At 32.6% G+C, this 15560-nt stretch overlaps 2 protein-coding genes across 2 annotated transcripts in view; both read right to left on the bottom strand.

Moving 5' to 3' along the window:
- The window catches only part of LOC108573091 (GPN-loop GTPase 1), a 3137-nt gene extending 2026 nt beyond the window's left edge, over nucleotides 1-1111 (bottom strand). The window contains exon 1 of the mRNA XM_017935457.1: nucleotides 1038-1111. The gene's annotated coding sequence lies outside the window, so the exon portion shown is untranslated. The remainder of the gene's footprint in view (nucleotides 1-1037) is intronic.
- Nucleotides 1112-11977: 10866 nt separating this feature from the next.
- LOC108573085 (N-alpha-acetyltransferase 25, NatB auxiliary subunit) lies at nucleotides 11978-15435 on the bottom strand. The gene is given in 10 exon segments (XM_017935451.1): nucleotides 11978-12204; nucleotides 12299-12907; nucleotides 12985-13230; nucleotides 13308-13570; nucleotides 13573-13867; nucleotides 13955-14264; nucleotides 14346-14569; nucleotides 14665-14918; nucleotides 15026-15250; nucleotides 15375-15435. Coding segments are annotated over 10 exon segments (2712 nt in total). The 3' UTR covers nucleotides 11978-11979.
- Nucleotides 15436-15560: the final 125 nt, after the last annotated feature.

Raw genomic sequence — 15560 nt, forward strand, 5'->3', positions numbered from 1 at the left:
CCAAAATGCATCTTTTAAATTTTCATGCTTTTTAACTTGTATTGAGAAAATGTAACCAATTAAATAATTGCCACATACATATATAAAATTTGTTTTTGATACATTGTCAAATTAACGTAATTGTAATTACTATATTAACATAATTTCAACAATTCATACTTAATATTCAATGACATATCCAAAATTTTAAAAATTATTAAAAAGATAAAATATCACAAGTATGTTAATTTTTATAGTAAATTTTTCTTACTACAATTCAATACAAAGGAGATCTTCAAAATTTCCTTGGAAATATTTTAGGTTACTAAAACAAAATCGTAAACAAAACTAAACTTTGTAATGAGTGGATAAATGTGGTGTTTGAAAGGGTTTGTTGCTCGTGAAGCGCTAAAGCGCTCTGCTCATAATCATGTACTATATTTAAAATAAACAAGAAAATATAAACATTAAATCTTTTATGAAACAACAATAGAACTTGATAACAATAAAATTGGTAGTAGATCCTAGTCTATACGTACAACTTTACACAATCAAATCGTTGCCAAAAGTTTATCAACATTTATCTCGAAAATTACTTATTTGTCTACGGTATATAGTTCCTTTTAAATTCTTGCTCATCTTGTGGAACAGAATATGTTGATATAAAAAAAATTTAACATTGACTTTCAATAATATGAACAATTTTGTGACAATTTTGTTTGCAAATATCTACCAATTAACCCCCTTAAGCCACAACAATTACTTTTTTTATACTCTCTACAGTACATGACACTGCCTATAAATGTCATACGAAAATCTAAATGATTTGATCACGTGAAAATAAAGTCACAACACGAAATACAGTGTCATGACAATGTGACTTCTAGTTTTCATGATTGCAAAAGTCATAATATTTCGAGTAAAAACGTAAAAAGATTCGATGCTATAATATTAAAATTCCAACACGAAAACCAATGTCATAGCAATGCAACATCTAATAGTTTTCATGACGACAAAAATCATGACAGTAAAAGTATTACTACCACGTAAAAACGTACCTTTAGAACTTTGTATCATATTTTCTAAAATATCAATAATGAAGAAAATCGAAAGTTTCGTTACGCCACAGACGAGACACAAAATAGAACTAACACCACAAACAAGGTATAAAATAGACTTATCACCCAATGTATTTTTTTGTCCACATCACGGGGGCTCCAGAGCCCTGTTATCATTTTCATGCCGCTTCCAACGTTACCGATTCAACATAGAATAAGATAAAATTTCAGAACGTTGAACACAAAAATACATTAGGTGCAAGATCTGTGATATAGGTACAGACAAGATATAGGGTAGACCAATCATTTTATGGGACTTTTTATCACACAATGTGAAATACCGACGTCGTCCAAAACTACTGGTTTTGAAGCGCACCCTATGCTTACGGAACGGTCATTTTAAGAATTGCATAACGCAAAACGATCGATACTTGGTCGTGTGTACATTGTTATTGTGTTCTCAATATACCCTTGGATCCCAAAATGCAAATGCATGCGATTGAATTCATTCTGATTCATCCTAAGATTCAAAATTTTGTCTCCTTTATTATTTAAAATAAATGCCAAGTGTTCTTGATTTCAATTTCTACCATAAATAACGTATAGTGATATAATACCAGTCTCAATCGATATGGTAGAATGATGGTAACAGGGTTCTAGGACCCCGGGGTCGTGTGACAAAAAGATACATTGGATGAGTAGTCTACTCTATATCTTGTCTGTGATCTTATAAATCATACACGAAGTATGGAATTCAATACTTCTAAATGTATAATATATACATAGTATTTACATATTATATATTAGCTTCGCAAGCAGCTTGTGAACAATTGTAATTTATTAATATGTTACAAATTTTACTAATAAAAGGTTAGTATGTGTTCAAGGTTCTGGGGTATCAATTTGCTGTTCCTTACAGTCCTCTTACCAAAAGTCATCGTCTTCCCCACTCCGTGGCCAGACCCTTCGCGAACAATCTTCTTATTTTTAAAGCAATGCAACGTCGGGCTGCTTGCCTCCCTTAAACTTTCTCCTGCCTTCTTCTAAACAATTTCGAGTCACTGCAATCGTTGGTCATCTGACTTGTCTCCTATCGTAAACATTCTCTCTGACCACACGCAGGTCAAGTACCTGCCATAAATCGTACGAAAGTAAAACAACAGCAGGTCATTTGTCTTCGATAACCCTTGAAAATGCGTTGGCGCTAACAAATAAATACAGATTTTCATTAAATTCAGCCGCTTGGATTTTCAGCATAAATATTAGCACTGCTATTTTCGAGAACTTTGAAATCTGTGCATATTTATTTATTAGCGACAACGAATTCTTAAGGGTCATCGAAGGTAATTTGCCAAAATGACAAGTGGAATTTATAACTTAATTTAAGGTCGCTCAACCTTGAGTACAACGGTTGCGATAAACCGATATTCTTTCTTATATGTACGCTATTCTAGTACGTTTGTCCTAATTCAATTGACCTGCGTTTCAGACATTTGTAATAGCTAGTATTAAATATTGCTTGGAGAACTGATTCAAATGTCCATACAATTCTACAAATTCTGGAGTGTGTCATGCTGTTTCTTGCAGTTTTCTTACCAGAAGGTACCCTTGGCTTTTCCAAATCGTGGTCATCTATTTTAGGAACGATATTTTTCTTTGTGAAGACAACGCAACCATGGGTTGCTTGATATCTTTAAACTCTCTTATTCTGAAGAATCAAATTCTCGATACTTGAGAACTACACGACTTTCAGTCGCTAGCCATTAATGAATATGCACCTACTTATCTGGTAAGGTAAGTATATCTGCAATCGTCACTCGTATTTTCACTGGCAACATGCGGTTTAAGTACCTATCATAAATTACTCCAATGCTGAATAGCACCAAGCTAACTGACCTCGACCACCCTCAAAAATGTGCTGCCGCTAACACGCATATCCTTCTACACTCTGTTCAAAATAAGAATAACCTCGCTTCGCGCATGGGACGTCTAACCGCCTACGTTTTTCTCCGTCTTACCCTCTGCTACGCTCTCCGTCTACTGTTCCAGGCGTGACGTTTTCATATACACGGTGATATAATTAATTCTCTATTTACTTTTGTATTGTCCTCTTTTTGGTCTTATTGCTGCTATCGTTAAAAGAAAGTTTCTTACGACCACATAAAGAATTTGAAGATCTATTCTGATTTTCTTCGATACTGTTTTTATTTCTTTTTCTAATCATGCGACACTCTATGCGTTAAAAATAGTTCTTTTGTCGGATTGCTTCCCGCCCACCTTTCAGTAAGTTTATAGCTGCAGTGCATAATTTTATCTCTGAAAATTTTTAATATTTTTTCTGGAACGTTTTCTGTATTAAAGTAGTTGAGGACAAACGAATAAGCTGAGATCTTTAACTCAAAAATCAACCTTCCTTATTTTTGATTTCTAACGAATGAAATTTTTACCAACATATTTGTCACATTTTTCTGATTAAAGTGATACCAAACACGATATAATTTGGAGTATATTTGCTTACTTAATAAATGATAATAAGTAATAAGTAAATAAGTAAATATAATCCAAATTATATCGTGTTTGGTATCATTTTAATCAGAAATATTTTATAAATACGTTACTACTAGTTTAATTAAAAAAGGGTAAAAAATAAAAAAGTTTCACCTTTGAATTAGTGCGAACAGTGGCGAGCATACAAATAGGTACTGCAAACCTAAAGTGAAGTTTCTGACGTCACAGCCTAGCAAACTGAAGGCAAAATAGGCAGTTCAGTTCATCCCCACTACTCTTGGGTCTTACACTGTAGACGCTTAAGGGGAAATTGCGTTGTAGGTAAATGGTTTAGACAAACGAATTTAAGTCAGCTGTCGATAATGTAACACGCTGATAAAAGAACGAAAAACTAAAAATTATTTGGTCGCCTTGTCCTCTTACCTACGTTGGTGCGTAAGACATTTAATAGCGCAGACATTAATTTCTAAGCGACTCATACACAATAAATTGTTATTGTAAAGGAAGCCTCAAGAGAAGTATTAATATTTTTTAACAGTTAGAAAACTAACAAAGGAATATTTTTTTGCTATTCCTGAATAATAAAAGTAGATTTCGGTGCATTAAAAAATTGCTTAAGAAACTAAAAAATTTCTGGCTGCAATGAAAAATAGCGTGCCACCACAGACCGACAGGCACTTTTTACAGCCAATAAAAGCCATCAAACAGCCACTATTTAATGTTAAAGTTTTGAAAAATTTAACAAAATCAGACATGTAATCACTTTAACCGTAATATTTCGGCTTTGTTTAAAGATAATATTTCGACCTTGGGCTGAATATACATATATACACAGAATTTTATTTATTATTAGCAAACATAACAATAATCGCTGCTAAAGTTTCAATTACTGATTTGACACAGTTCCCACTCATAGAATAATATTGAAAAAATACCATTGGATTGCTTGAATTTTAACCTGTAAAATAAGCTTATCGAAATAATAGACAGATTTTGGGAACATGGGATAAAAAAATAAAGTTTACCACGATGCACGTCGTTTGGCGTCGCGCAGGCATCTGTTCGCCTGTTTATGGTGTCTGCGCGACGTAAACTTAATTTTTTATCGAGCGCTTGAAAATATCATTCCGGTCAATTATCGACTGCTCATCTGTTTACCGACTGCTCATCTGTTTACCGACTGCCCGAACGAGATCCGATCGTCATCGATTGTTCGTAGAAGAGTAAGTGCGATAGCCTTATTCTATCCCTATTGGCTGACTATAAGAGAAGACATAAGAGTAACTGCGATAGCCTTATTCTATCCTTATTGGCTTACTAACAGCGAGCCGTCGCAAGTTCCCCTACATCTCCTACTTCTAGGCCCTGAGTGACGTCAGAGACTTCACTTTAGGTTTGTCGGGCAGCCTATTAGGAATAAGAATTTCATACATTTTCCACCCTCATGGCAGGGGTATAATAGCTAGGATAAGAAATTCGTGGCATACCGAAGTTCAGTTTTAAATCAGAGTGCGTTCCACAATTATAATATACTATCATGTCAAGTAAAAAAGCAGTGACTTTGTCAATGCAAAAACGGCTACAGGTCCTTGAGGACTTGAAAACTTTATCTATTGCAACCGTTGCTGCAAAGCATCAGGTACATCCAATAACCATCCGACGCATAAAGAAGAAGTCGGTCCGTATTCTCGAATTCGCTGCAAAAAGCAAAGGACACCTACAACGGCAAAGGTTAAGAAAACCGTTGTTCGAGGAATTGGAGCACCGCTTGTTTACGTGGTTCGTACAAAGAAGAACTCTTGGGGATTTTGTATCCGATAGTTTAATGTTGAAAAAAGCTGCAGAATTGAAACAGGATATTCCATCTTGTTCCAATAGTAAAATTAGTACATCGTGGCTTGCTAAATTTAAATTTCGACATAACATACGTTTAGTTAAAGCCTATAGGAAAAAAGAAGAAGAAGTTTTCAATGAAAAAGATGTGAACGTATGTAAAGAAGAAGAAGAAGTTTTCAATGAAAAAGATGTGAACGTATGTAAAGAAGAAAAAGTTTTCAATGAAAAAGATGTGAACGTATGTAAAGAAGAAGAAGAAGAAGTTTTCAATGAAAAGGATGTGAACGTATGTAAAGAAGAAGTTTTCAATGAAAATGATGTGAACGTATGTAAAGAAGAAGTTTTCAATGAAAACGATGTGAACGTATGTAAAGAAGAAGTTTTCAATGAAAACGATGTGAACGTATGTAAAGAAGAAGTTTTCAATGAAAACGATGTGAACGTATGTAAAGAAGAAGTTTTCAATGAAAACGATGTGAACGTATGTAAAGAAGAAGTTTTCAATGAAAAGGATGTGAACGTATGTAAAGAAGAAGAAGAAAGTGAAGAAAACGAAGATGTGTATGAAAGTGAGAGGACAACTACAAGCTCGAAATCGGAGCGAATAAAACATATTATGCAGTGCTTAAAATTTCATTCAATGCGAACCACTAAATTGACGTTGGAATTAGAGAAACTATTATCAGAAGACTCAACGTAAAAAACTATAAATAAATAATATAATTATAGGTAGTCATACTTTATACAGAATCTTAACGGATTTACTACTCGGCGTTTTTGATGAGTATGTGAAAAAAATTAAAGAGAAAAAGTGATACAATTTTTTGCAAATAATATAACAACGTATGTGAACTTTTTGTGTTTGTATTATTTTTTGGGAAATGAAGATGACATTCAATTTTTTAAATAGAATTTAAATTCTAGTCTATGTTGACTAGTAAATCCGTTAACATTCTGTATAATTATAAATAGGTATAAGTTGTAGTTTTGTAATTTTTCGTTAGTTCCATTAATTTTAGTAATTCTCTTGAATTTTTTGACCTTTTGTAATTTTTTAATTTTGTATAACTTTGTAATATCCTGTAATTTATTTAATTTCTTATAATTGCTCCTATATTTTTTAATTATGTATCATCTTAGAATTTTCCATAATGTTTTGTAAATCCTTATATGTAATGTTTTTTAGGTGTCTTATATTTAATAGATATAGTAAAGACATAATAAAGTGTGGATGTATGTAAATATGTATTAATTATTTATAGAGAGGACGTAATTATGTGTGTATGTACATATGCATGTGTGGAATTTCTTATTAAGTGTAAACCGAATTATACCGTGTTTGGTCTTATTTTAATCAGAAAAATATCATAGATATGCTAGTAAAATTTTTATCAGCAAAACACAAAAAATAAAAAAGTTTTTCTTTTGTATTAGTGTTGTCTCACCGATATGTAGGTGTTTGATATTTTAGGACTGGCTCGACTTTCAATACCTCTCTCTTCTTTGCCTGCTATCTCTTTCTGCGTCCGTCGGTGTCGGTAAAATACAAAGAGTTTGAGAAACCTACCACCTTTTCCGTAGCTGTTACACAGCGGTCCCAACTTTGGAAGTCTTTATCAAACACCTACCACATATCGGTGAGACACTAATGCAAAAGAAAAACTTTTTTATTTTTTGTATTTTGCTGATAAAAATTTCACTAACGTATCCATTTTTTTTTTCTGATTAAAATGAGACCAAACACGGTATAATTCGGTGTATATTTAGTTACTTAATAAGAAATGGTGTTACATTCTGTGATGTAAACAGTGAAATGGACATAGCGAGCAAAGGAAGATTCACAAGCCCAATCGACACAACCAAGTTTTGTAACAATATCGTGTTTGGTATCATTTTAATCAGGAAAATCTCACCAATATTTTGATGAAATTTTTATTAACGAAAAATTGAAAATAACAAACATTTGTAGTTTTGTTAGGCTGTCTCACGGACATGCCGACGCCGAATGCGATAAAGAGATGCCGCGGCCGTGTCACATTACTCGCTTGCCTGGATCAAGGGTGGTCCCCCCTTGTGGTGGGGATAGACCATGAACAGTCATGGCGTAGATCCGAAAGAACTCTTATAGAACTTTTACTGTACCTATTCCGTAGCCGTTTCACAGCGGTCGCGAATTTCAAACTCTTAACCAATCTTTACTGTATATACAGGGTGTCCCCGGATTAAACGATCAAACTACACCAGTATATTCTATGAGTAAAAATAAGAAAAAAATGTTATATAAACATTTCCGCAACATGTCCGCAAATGCTTTATAAAAAAGTTATAATAAAAATATGAAACCTAAGTCAATACAATACGAAACCTAAGGTCAAAATTCGTTTCTTCCTATTCCATGACGGATCAAAGGCAATGCCGCTTACGAACCGTTATTCTGTACAAGAGTGGCCCATTCGAGAATAACCGGATAAGTAGGTTCAGTTCTAGTACTGCTTAACGGTTCATTTTCGGCACAGCTGTGAAACCTTTACAAGAAAGGTGCTACATTCTGTAGATGTAAACAGTGAAATGAACGTAGAAAAACGTAGCGGGCAAAGGAAGATTCACAAGCCCAATCTACATAACCAAGTTTTGTAACAGTATCGTGTGTGGTATCATTTTAATCAGGAAAATCTCACCAATATTTTGATGACATTTTTATTAACGAAAAATTGAAAATAACAAACTTTTGTAGTTTTGTTAGTAGTCTCACGGACATGCCGCCACCGAATGCGATAAAGAGATGCCGTGATCGTGTCACATTAGTCGCTTGCCTGGTTCAAGGGTGGTCCCCCCTTGTGGTGGGGATAGCCATGCAGCCATGAGGCAGATCCGAAAGAATTCTTATAGAATCTTTACTGTATACATATATACATATATACTTACATACATAAGACGAAACGCATTCCTCTAATTTCTATTAGTTCATAGTTTCACTTAACACGTCTTCGATACAACACGGAACGAATTAACCATGTTACAGGAGGGTTAACTGTATTTACAGGGTGTTTCAAAACATGTGGGCATAACTTCAGGGATAGATTCAGTACGGTAAACTAAGAAAAAAGGTTCATATAAACATATACCCGATATGACTTTGTTTCCATGCAAATCTATTGCTGCCCGTGGATCGCGAACTAGATTGTTCTGGAAGGTTCTATCGCTTCGCGATTATTCAATCGACGACAAGGATGGAGAGCGGGAAGGAAAATTTTGTCGTCGTCCTCGTTGATGGCTGTTACAACTATAATTAAAAATAGGTATAATATAAATAAACAAAACATAGAAATATTTAAATGCATTTATTACTCTTATAATTCTTCAATAAAATTTTCCTCGCTTTCATATTAGCAAAATCTCGAATAAATTCTTTGATATTTAATTCCGAAATAATTCGGAAACAAGGTCATATCGGACATATGTTCATATGAACTTTTTTTCTTATTTTAGCGTACTGAATCTATCCCCGAAGTTATGCCCACATTTTCTGAAACACCCTGTATATCCGCCGCTTAGCCTTAATTTCCGAGGTAATCTGTAAAAAAACAATTGCTACTATACATACCATAGAATTTTGCCTACACGTATGCGTCCGTGACAGCGTGTGCGTACCGCCGCTTAGCCTTAATTTCCGAGGTAATCTGTAAAAAAAAAATTGCTACTATACATACCATAGAATTTTGCCTACACGTATGCGTCCGTGACAGCGTGTGCGTAAGCATGCGACTGCCGCTTATTTTTTCTTAATTAAACACATCGCGACGGCAGGCAACTAATATGCATAACGGGTAAACCGATCAAAAAGCTACTTGCTTAGGAATTGTAGCAAGCTTGAAATATGTCAACTCCAACGCATACCGAGTTTGGACATGCCGCAGAAATTATCACACTACTGTGATCCTTCGGATCCGCGGAAATAAAATACAGTGGTACCCCGGTATACGTCCGCTTTGGAATAAGTCCAACTTGATATATGTACATATGTATGTACGTCCTGTGTTTCGACGCGATTCTTAAACTTTATTGATTTCAGGGTATCGCATCTTTCACACGCCAAATTAAGATTGTATGAGTGTTTCAATGTATGAGTGTGTAAGTGTGAACTATGGTGTGACGTGAACTGTGGTGCTGATCTTTTGGAAACTTTTTTTGACATTGCAGGCGCGTTGGTCAAAGTAGGGCAAAGAGACATGAAAGAGAAAATTAAAGTTTGTTAAATTTTCATTTATTTCATCTAATTGCTTTTACATTTATGTATTTTAGTATTAAGCAGTGTTTAAATTCTTTTTTACAACCCCATCAATGTATAATATGTCAATAACAATAGGATTTTTTTTCATGGGAACAGATTAATCATTTTCTCTTTATTTCTTATGCGTAAAATTCGTTTGGTATATGTCCAAGGATCTGGAACGGATTAAGGACGTATACCGAGGTACCACTATATAAAACAATCCCTGGGCGAACGAAATTACAATGACCGAAGTTACGATAACAGTGATATCAGCCTTATATTTAGTATCGGTAATTATGCACAAAGCGGACCCTTAAACTCCGATTTTGTTCAGTTTAGGATATGTTGTAGGGGGGAAGGTCCTGAGTAATATGCATTTTGTCTGAAGCGTGGAACAGTCTGTGACAAAAAAAATTTTGATTGGTCCACTAATAACGAAAATAATAGCGGTGGTCATGTTAGATGTAACATTTATACATAAATGCAAATGCGAGCAAAGACATCCGTCAAATCAAAGCTTACATTTAGTACACGTATACCGGATAGATTTTCAAAGTCGTTTTTCTCGAAAAGGAAGCCTCGTGTGCAAAAACTTTACATTTTCGACTTATTTTTGGATATAGTATAGTATCCGGACTACAACATTTTCTATCTGAATGTCTTTTCAGGGGTATTTAAGGTCGCTAATGCCGAAAATGAGAGTCATTTTTCACGAAAATGAATAAGAATATACAGTTACTCTCACTAATATTCGGACACTCTTTAGAACAGTATAACTTCATTAAAATTGGACCATTTATTGGTCCATTTGGCTATTATAGATCATTGGATAGGTCTTGACCTCAGCTATTACACCATAATAATAAAAACATGCCCCTGAGAAACATTTTCTGCTTATCATAACATTTGCCTCTTCGAACCAAATAATATTTTCCTTTAACATTTTTTCATATTATCAAAAACAAGAGAGATATTCGAGATGATCAAGATTCACCCTGTATATTGGAACTTGTATCTTCCGAACGCCTTATTTCCGTAAGAAACGACCCTCATTTTCGGTTTCAACAACCTTAAAAACCTCTAAAAAGTCTCATGCCTAGCCGAATATTTTGCAGTCTGGATACTATACATCAGCCTTTTTTTTTACGAGGAATCACCCCCTGCCCAGTTGTACCACTGTTGCCGGAACACCCTCTATGTGTGTATGTGCGTGTAAAAAAAAATATATATATATAATATTAAAAATATTATATATAACCTATGAACAAAAGCACCTTAACACTCTCTTCTATGTATGCATAAGTATCATATTACGCATTTATCGAATGACACAACATAATAAATTGAGTAGAAGAGAACAAAACTATATGAAAAAGCCAACCTTTAAAAAAGGTGCTCTATTTAATAATAACATTATATATACGTTTTTAATAATTAGTTTTTGTAGCAATATACTAATATAATTTTATAAAATATAAAAATGTTATGTTTAATATATACATGAAATTTAATGTATAATTTAATAATTTGTATGATATTTTTGAACAAATATTAGTAATTTAAATTATATATAACTAATTGAACAAAAAAGTTTAGACGAATTAATTTACATTATCTAATTAATTTCATATAAATTTACCAAATTTATTAACTTCATACAAATCAGTCAACTAATGACTTAAATTATATAATTAATAAGAAATAATTTTATTCATGTACAATGTACGAAATACAAATAAGAAATGTTAACATAAAGTACGAGAAAAACAGACTTAAAATAAAGGTTTCTTATTTTAAATTAATTTTCAATATTATAACACTTTCTATTTATAGAATAATTTATACAATCTTTTCAAGAAAATACACACTATTGACGTAAAATAAATTTAAAAAAAAAATGAACGTTGTATTTTAGTTTCAGCAATTTTCAAAATATTAAGAATGTTACTCCTTAATTTTAAAATGATTATAGATAAAATTAGTAGTAAATAAATAGAAAAATTGTTTCAAGATAAGAAACACATCGGGAGTAGAATTTTGATTTAACTAAACTGTATGAATAAAATATGTTTTCTAAATAACTCATAAAATGGCAGTGTGCTCTATTTCAGCATGACCATATCAAAGGAAAGTTATATAAATGAAAAATTATTTGAGAAGTTATGAATTTAGTATAAAATTAAGGCAATGGGAGATTCAATTTGCAAGAATCAATTCAGTCATAATTGGTTAGGTCTAAGAATTATGTACACAATAAATGAATCAGTTTTAAAAATCAGTAAATAATTGGATGGATATTCTTTGTACAAGAATTTTCGTACAATTTCAGCTTTTTAAACTGCTTAGAAGTTTTAGCGTGATTTGAGCTCGAGATTTTAACCATCTGCAACTTTGTCCTAGACTGTCTTGTCCATATTTAATTATTGTAGCACACACATGATCTTCTTTATTGCTCAGTCCTGTGTGTAACTGATACTTTTCAAATTCTGTTAGTACTGTATCTAAATTTTGAACCCTTTCTTCCAGCAATACCGCAACTTCTTTCCAATTCTGAAATATAAAAACAAATAAATTAATAACATAACGTTCTTTAAATTAAAACAAAACTATCTTAAATTAATATACATCCACTGAATTGTCTTACATGATCATTATCATTTGATGATACAGACGTTATTTGCTTGTTACATTTCTTCTTGTTTTTCTTTTGTAAAGTCTTAGGTTGTAATTGTGTCGCACACAGAGTACATATGGCACTAATAATTGCAAGAGACTCACTACATGTGGATGCTCTTAATAAAAAATGCTTGAAAGACACTGGAACTCTCTTTTCTGGGATATCTATTGTCTGAAGGCATGGAGACGCTCGCAACATTTGAATACATTCGAAATCAGGATAACGCGACTGAACAAGCGATTCTGCGAGGTGCGCAATCGTTTTTAATTGCTCGGAATAATGAGCTTCGCGTAACCTTTCGACTGCATCCATAGGAACTAACATTTTACAAGGTTTATTTTTCTTTCCCTCTGAATCAAATTTTCCAAGAATCAAAGGAATCTGTTCATTATTTAACTGCTTCAGTTCATTAGAGAATCGGGAAAGAAGAGAGGAACTATCAGATGTTGCACACGCCGCTAAAATTTTTAAAATCAAATTTCTCACTGCAAGTAATCTTAACATGCATACGCGTGTTTCTTCTTGCATCCTAAGATCTTCTCCATTTTCAGTAAGCGGTTCCCATCCATGAACAACCTACTCAAAAAACAAAACCATATTAATACTTTTAAATTTTTATTTTATTTTCTAGTAAATTTGGGAAATAGGATTACCTCTAAATCACGATTATCTCGTAAAGAATTTAATCGTACTGAATCCTCCGTTAATTGTATATCCATATTATCTAAGGTGGAAATCAAAGATGTGGAACTACTGCACCAACCTAATTCCAGAAGCATCTTATCTACAGTAGTCATAACAAAGTGAAAAGAATTTTCCAAACGTTCTTTTAACTCAACGAATTCTTGAATCTTTATAAAACTTCCGTATTTATAGGCAAACGTTAAATAATCTGCACACTAGTCACATATTACAACAATTAAATTAGAAAGAATTTTGGCTAATTAAGACAATTTCATAATATGCAAATACATACATCTTTATAATATGCAATAAAAAATTTAGTAGCATGATCTAAAGTTATGGAAGCTAATGAAAGATGGCCAAGTGGAGCAAGTAATGGTACATGTAAATAGCCCAATGAATCTAATTGAATATGTTTAACGTCCAATAACATAAAAATATGATCAGCTGCTCCTACTAATCCTGCTTCCAAGTATATTCGTATTAATAAAATTTTTATATGAAAATTTGCAGGACTTGATAATAAACCACGTTCTAGTAGTTCCATTGCCCTAGATAAACTGCATCATTTGTATTGCACCATAATTCATGCAATAAATGCGTTGCTAAAAGGATATACGAATCCGCAGGACAATAATCTGTTGGTAATCTGTCTTGAACTGGACATAATTCATTACCCTTTTCATACAATTTACATAACCGTTCTACCAATTGTTTCTGCTTATTTATATCAGCATTGGGGGAATGATGAAAACCACAAATACGACGTAATTGCTCTAAGTGAATATGTCTCTGTATTTGTTGTACAGTAGTTGGAAATCCTTCAGCTTTAACACCTACATCTTCCTCTATCTAAAATAGTAAAAATATTTCAAACAAAATATATGAATAAGTCTGCTACTTTTATTTAATAACATATTCTACTATTTCATTGCTTACTTTCTGAAGCAACTGTAGTTTGCCTGCAGATGTTAATAAATGTATGTAAAGACGTAAATCTCCAACTACACAGCCTTTTTCTCCAAACTGTGAGAAATACTGATACATTAGGTCAACTGGTTCAATGACATTTTCAATGACTTCTCCACTTTTAGTAAGCTTTAATAATTCAAACTTTGCAAGATAAGGAGCTCTAACTTTTTTTCCTGATGCAATTATACACTTATTAAGGAAATTTGAACATTCTATTGGTTTTTGAAACTTAAGAGCTGCTAGAAGATATTCTTGATAATATGCCCAATTGTCAAAACTACACACAATATAAAAAAATATAAAACAGGAATATTATAACTTAATATTATTGCAAGTTCATACACTATATCATACTCACTTTTCATTAATTAATTCTATATATGCATTAACTGCTTCAGGAAAGTGTTCCAATTTTAGTAAAAGTGCTGCCTTACGTTGTGCAGCAGAGGAAAGATATGAAGCTAAATGTCCAGATAAAACATTTAACATTTCTTCATTTTTACCTTGAAGCTCTAATATCATTAAGTAAAGTTGTACTTCTTGTCCTGCTTTCATTTTTCCCTCTTTAATTAACTTCAATACCTAATTTTTATTTATATAATGTTAACTTAAATCAACTTTAAATAGAATAATTCCTTCCTCATTATACTATTATAATTTTGTTACAATTTACAAACCATTCTTTCTGCTAATGGTAAAGCAACTCCTTTTGCTAATTTTTCATCTGCATGTATAGCTTGCATAACTACACTCATCACAGCCCAAAAATAATAGGGGTTTTTTGGTTTCAGTTTATATAAGGCAAGTGCTGTGTTTTGTTGTTTTTTATAATCTCCAAGACGAACATAAGACATAAAAAGATGAATTAATAATTCTTCATTATTAGGATCTACTTTTGCTGCTGCTTCATAAACTTCACTAATTTTGTCCGCTATTAATAAATTCAAAGCCATAATTTATTACTTATGATAATTAACAGTATTTAAATTTTACAACCAATCTAAATATAAAAGATTAAAGAATATAACGTTAACTTACGTTGATGTCTTTCTCTATAACAAATACTCATGACCTGTAGAGTAGAATCCTCACAAGGAACTTCAGAACGTACTTTATCCATAATAACTTGACATTCATTTTCTTTACCAAGTCGTAGTAAAGCCAAAGCTTTGAGTACTCTAGCACATTGATTACTTGGTTGCTTTTTAAGTACCTTATCTGCTTCTTGAAGGGCTTTCTTATTATTTCCATTATCCAACCAATCTAAAAGCATAATACAATAATGTTACATAACCTCATTACCAGTTAAGTACTAGAAACATATTCTTATGAAACTTAAAAAATGTAAACTTTTTGTCATTGATGTAAATGCCAATAGTATACTTACCGTATATCGGACGTAAACGACGTTCGTTAACGGTATTATCCATATCGGTCTTACACGCCATGATACTTTTTATGATAGTTTTAAATCAACAAACCAAAATTTTCCTTCGTTCCCTGCAGTTCATATCATAAGGCCTATTTTCATTATTCTTTACATGTATGTGAATTTTTATGAAATTGAAAAAAA

This window comes from Habropoda laboriosa, unplaced genomic scaffold (genome assembly GCF_001263275.1).
Source record: "Habropoda laboriosa isolate 0110345459 unplaced genomic scaffold, ASM126327v1 scaffold89, whole genome shotgun sequence".
NCBI classification, from domain to species: domain Eukaryota; kingdom Metazoa; phylum Arthropoda; class Insecta; order Hymenoptera; family Apidae; genus Habropoda; species Habropoda laboriosa.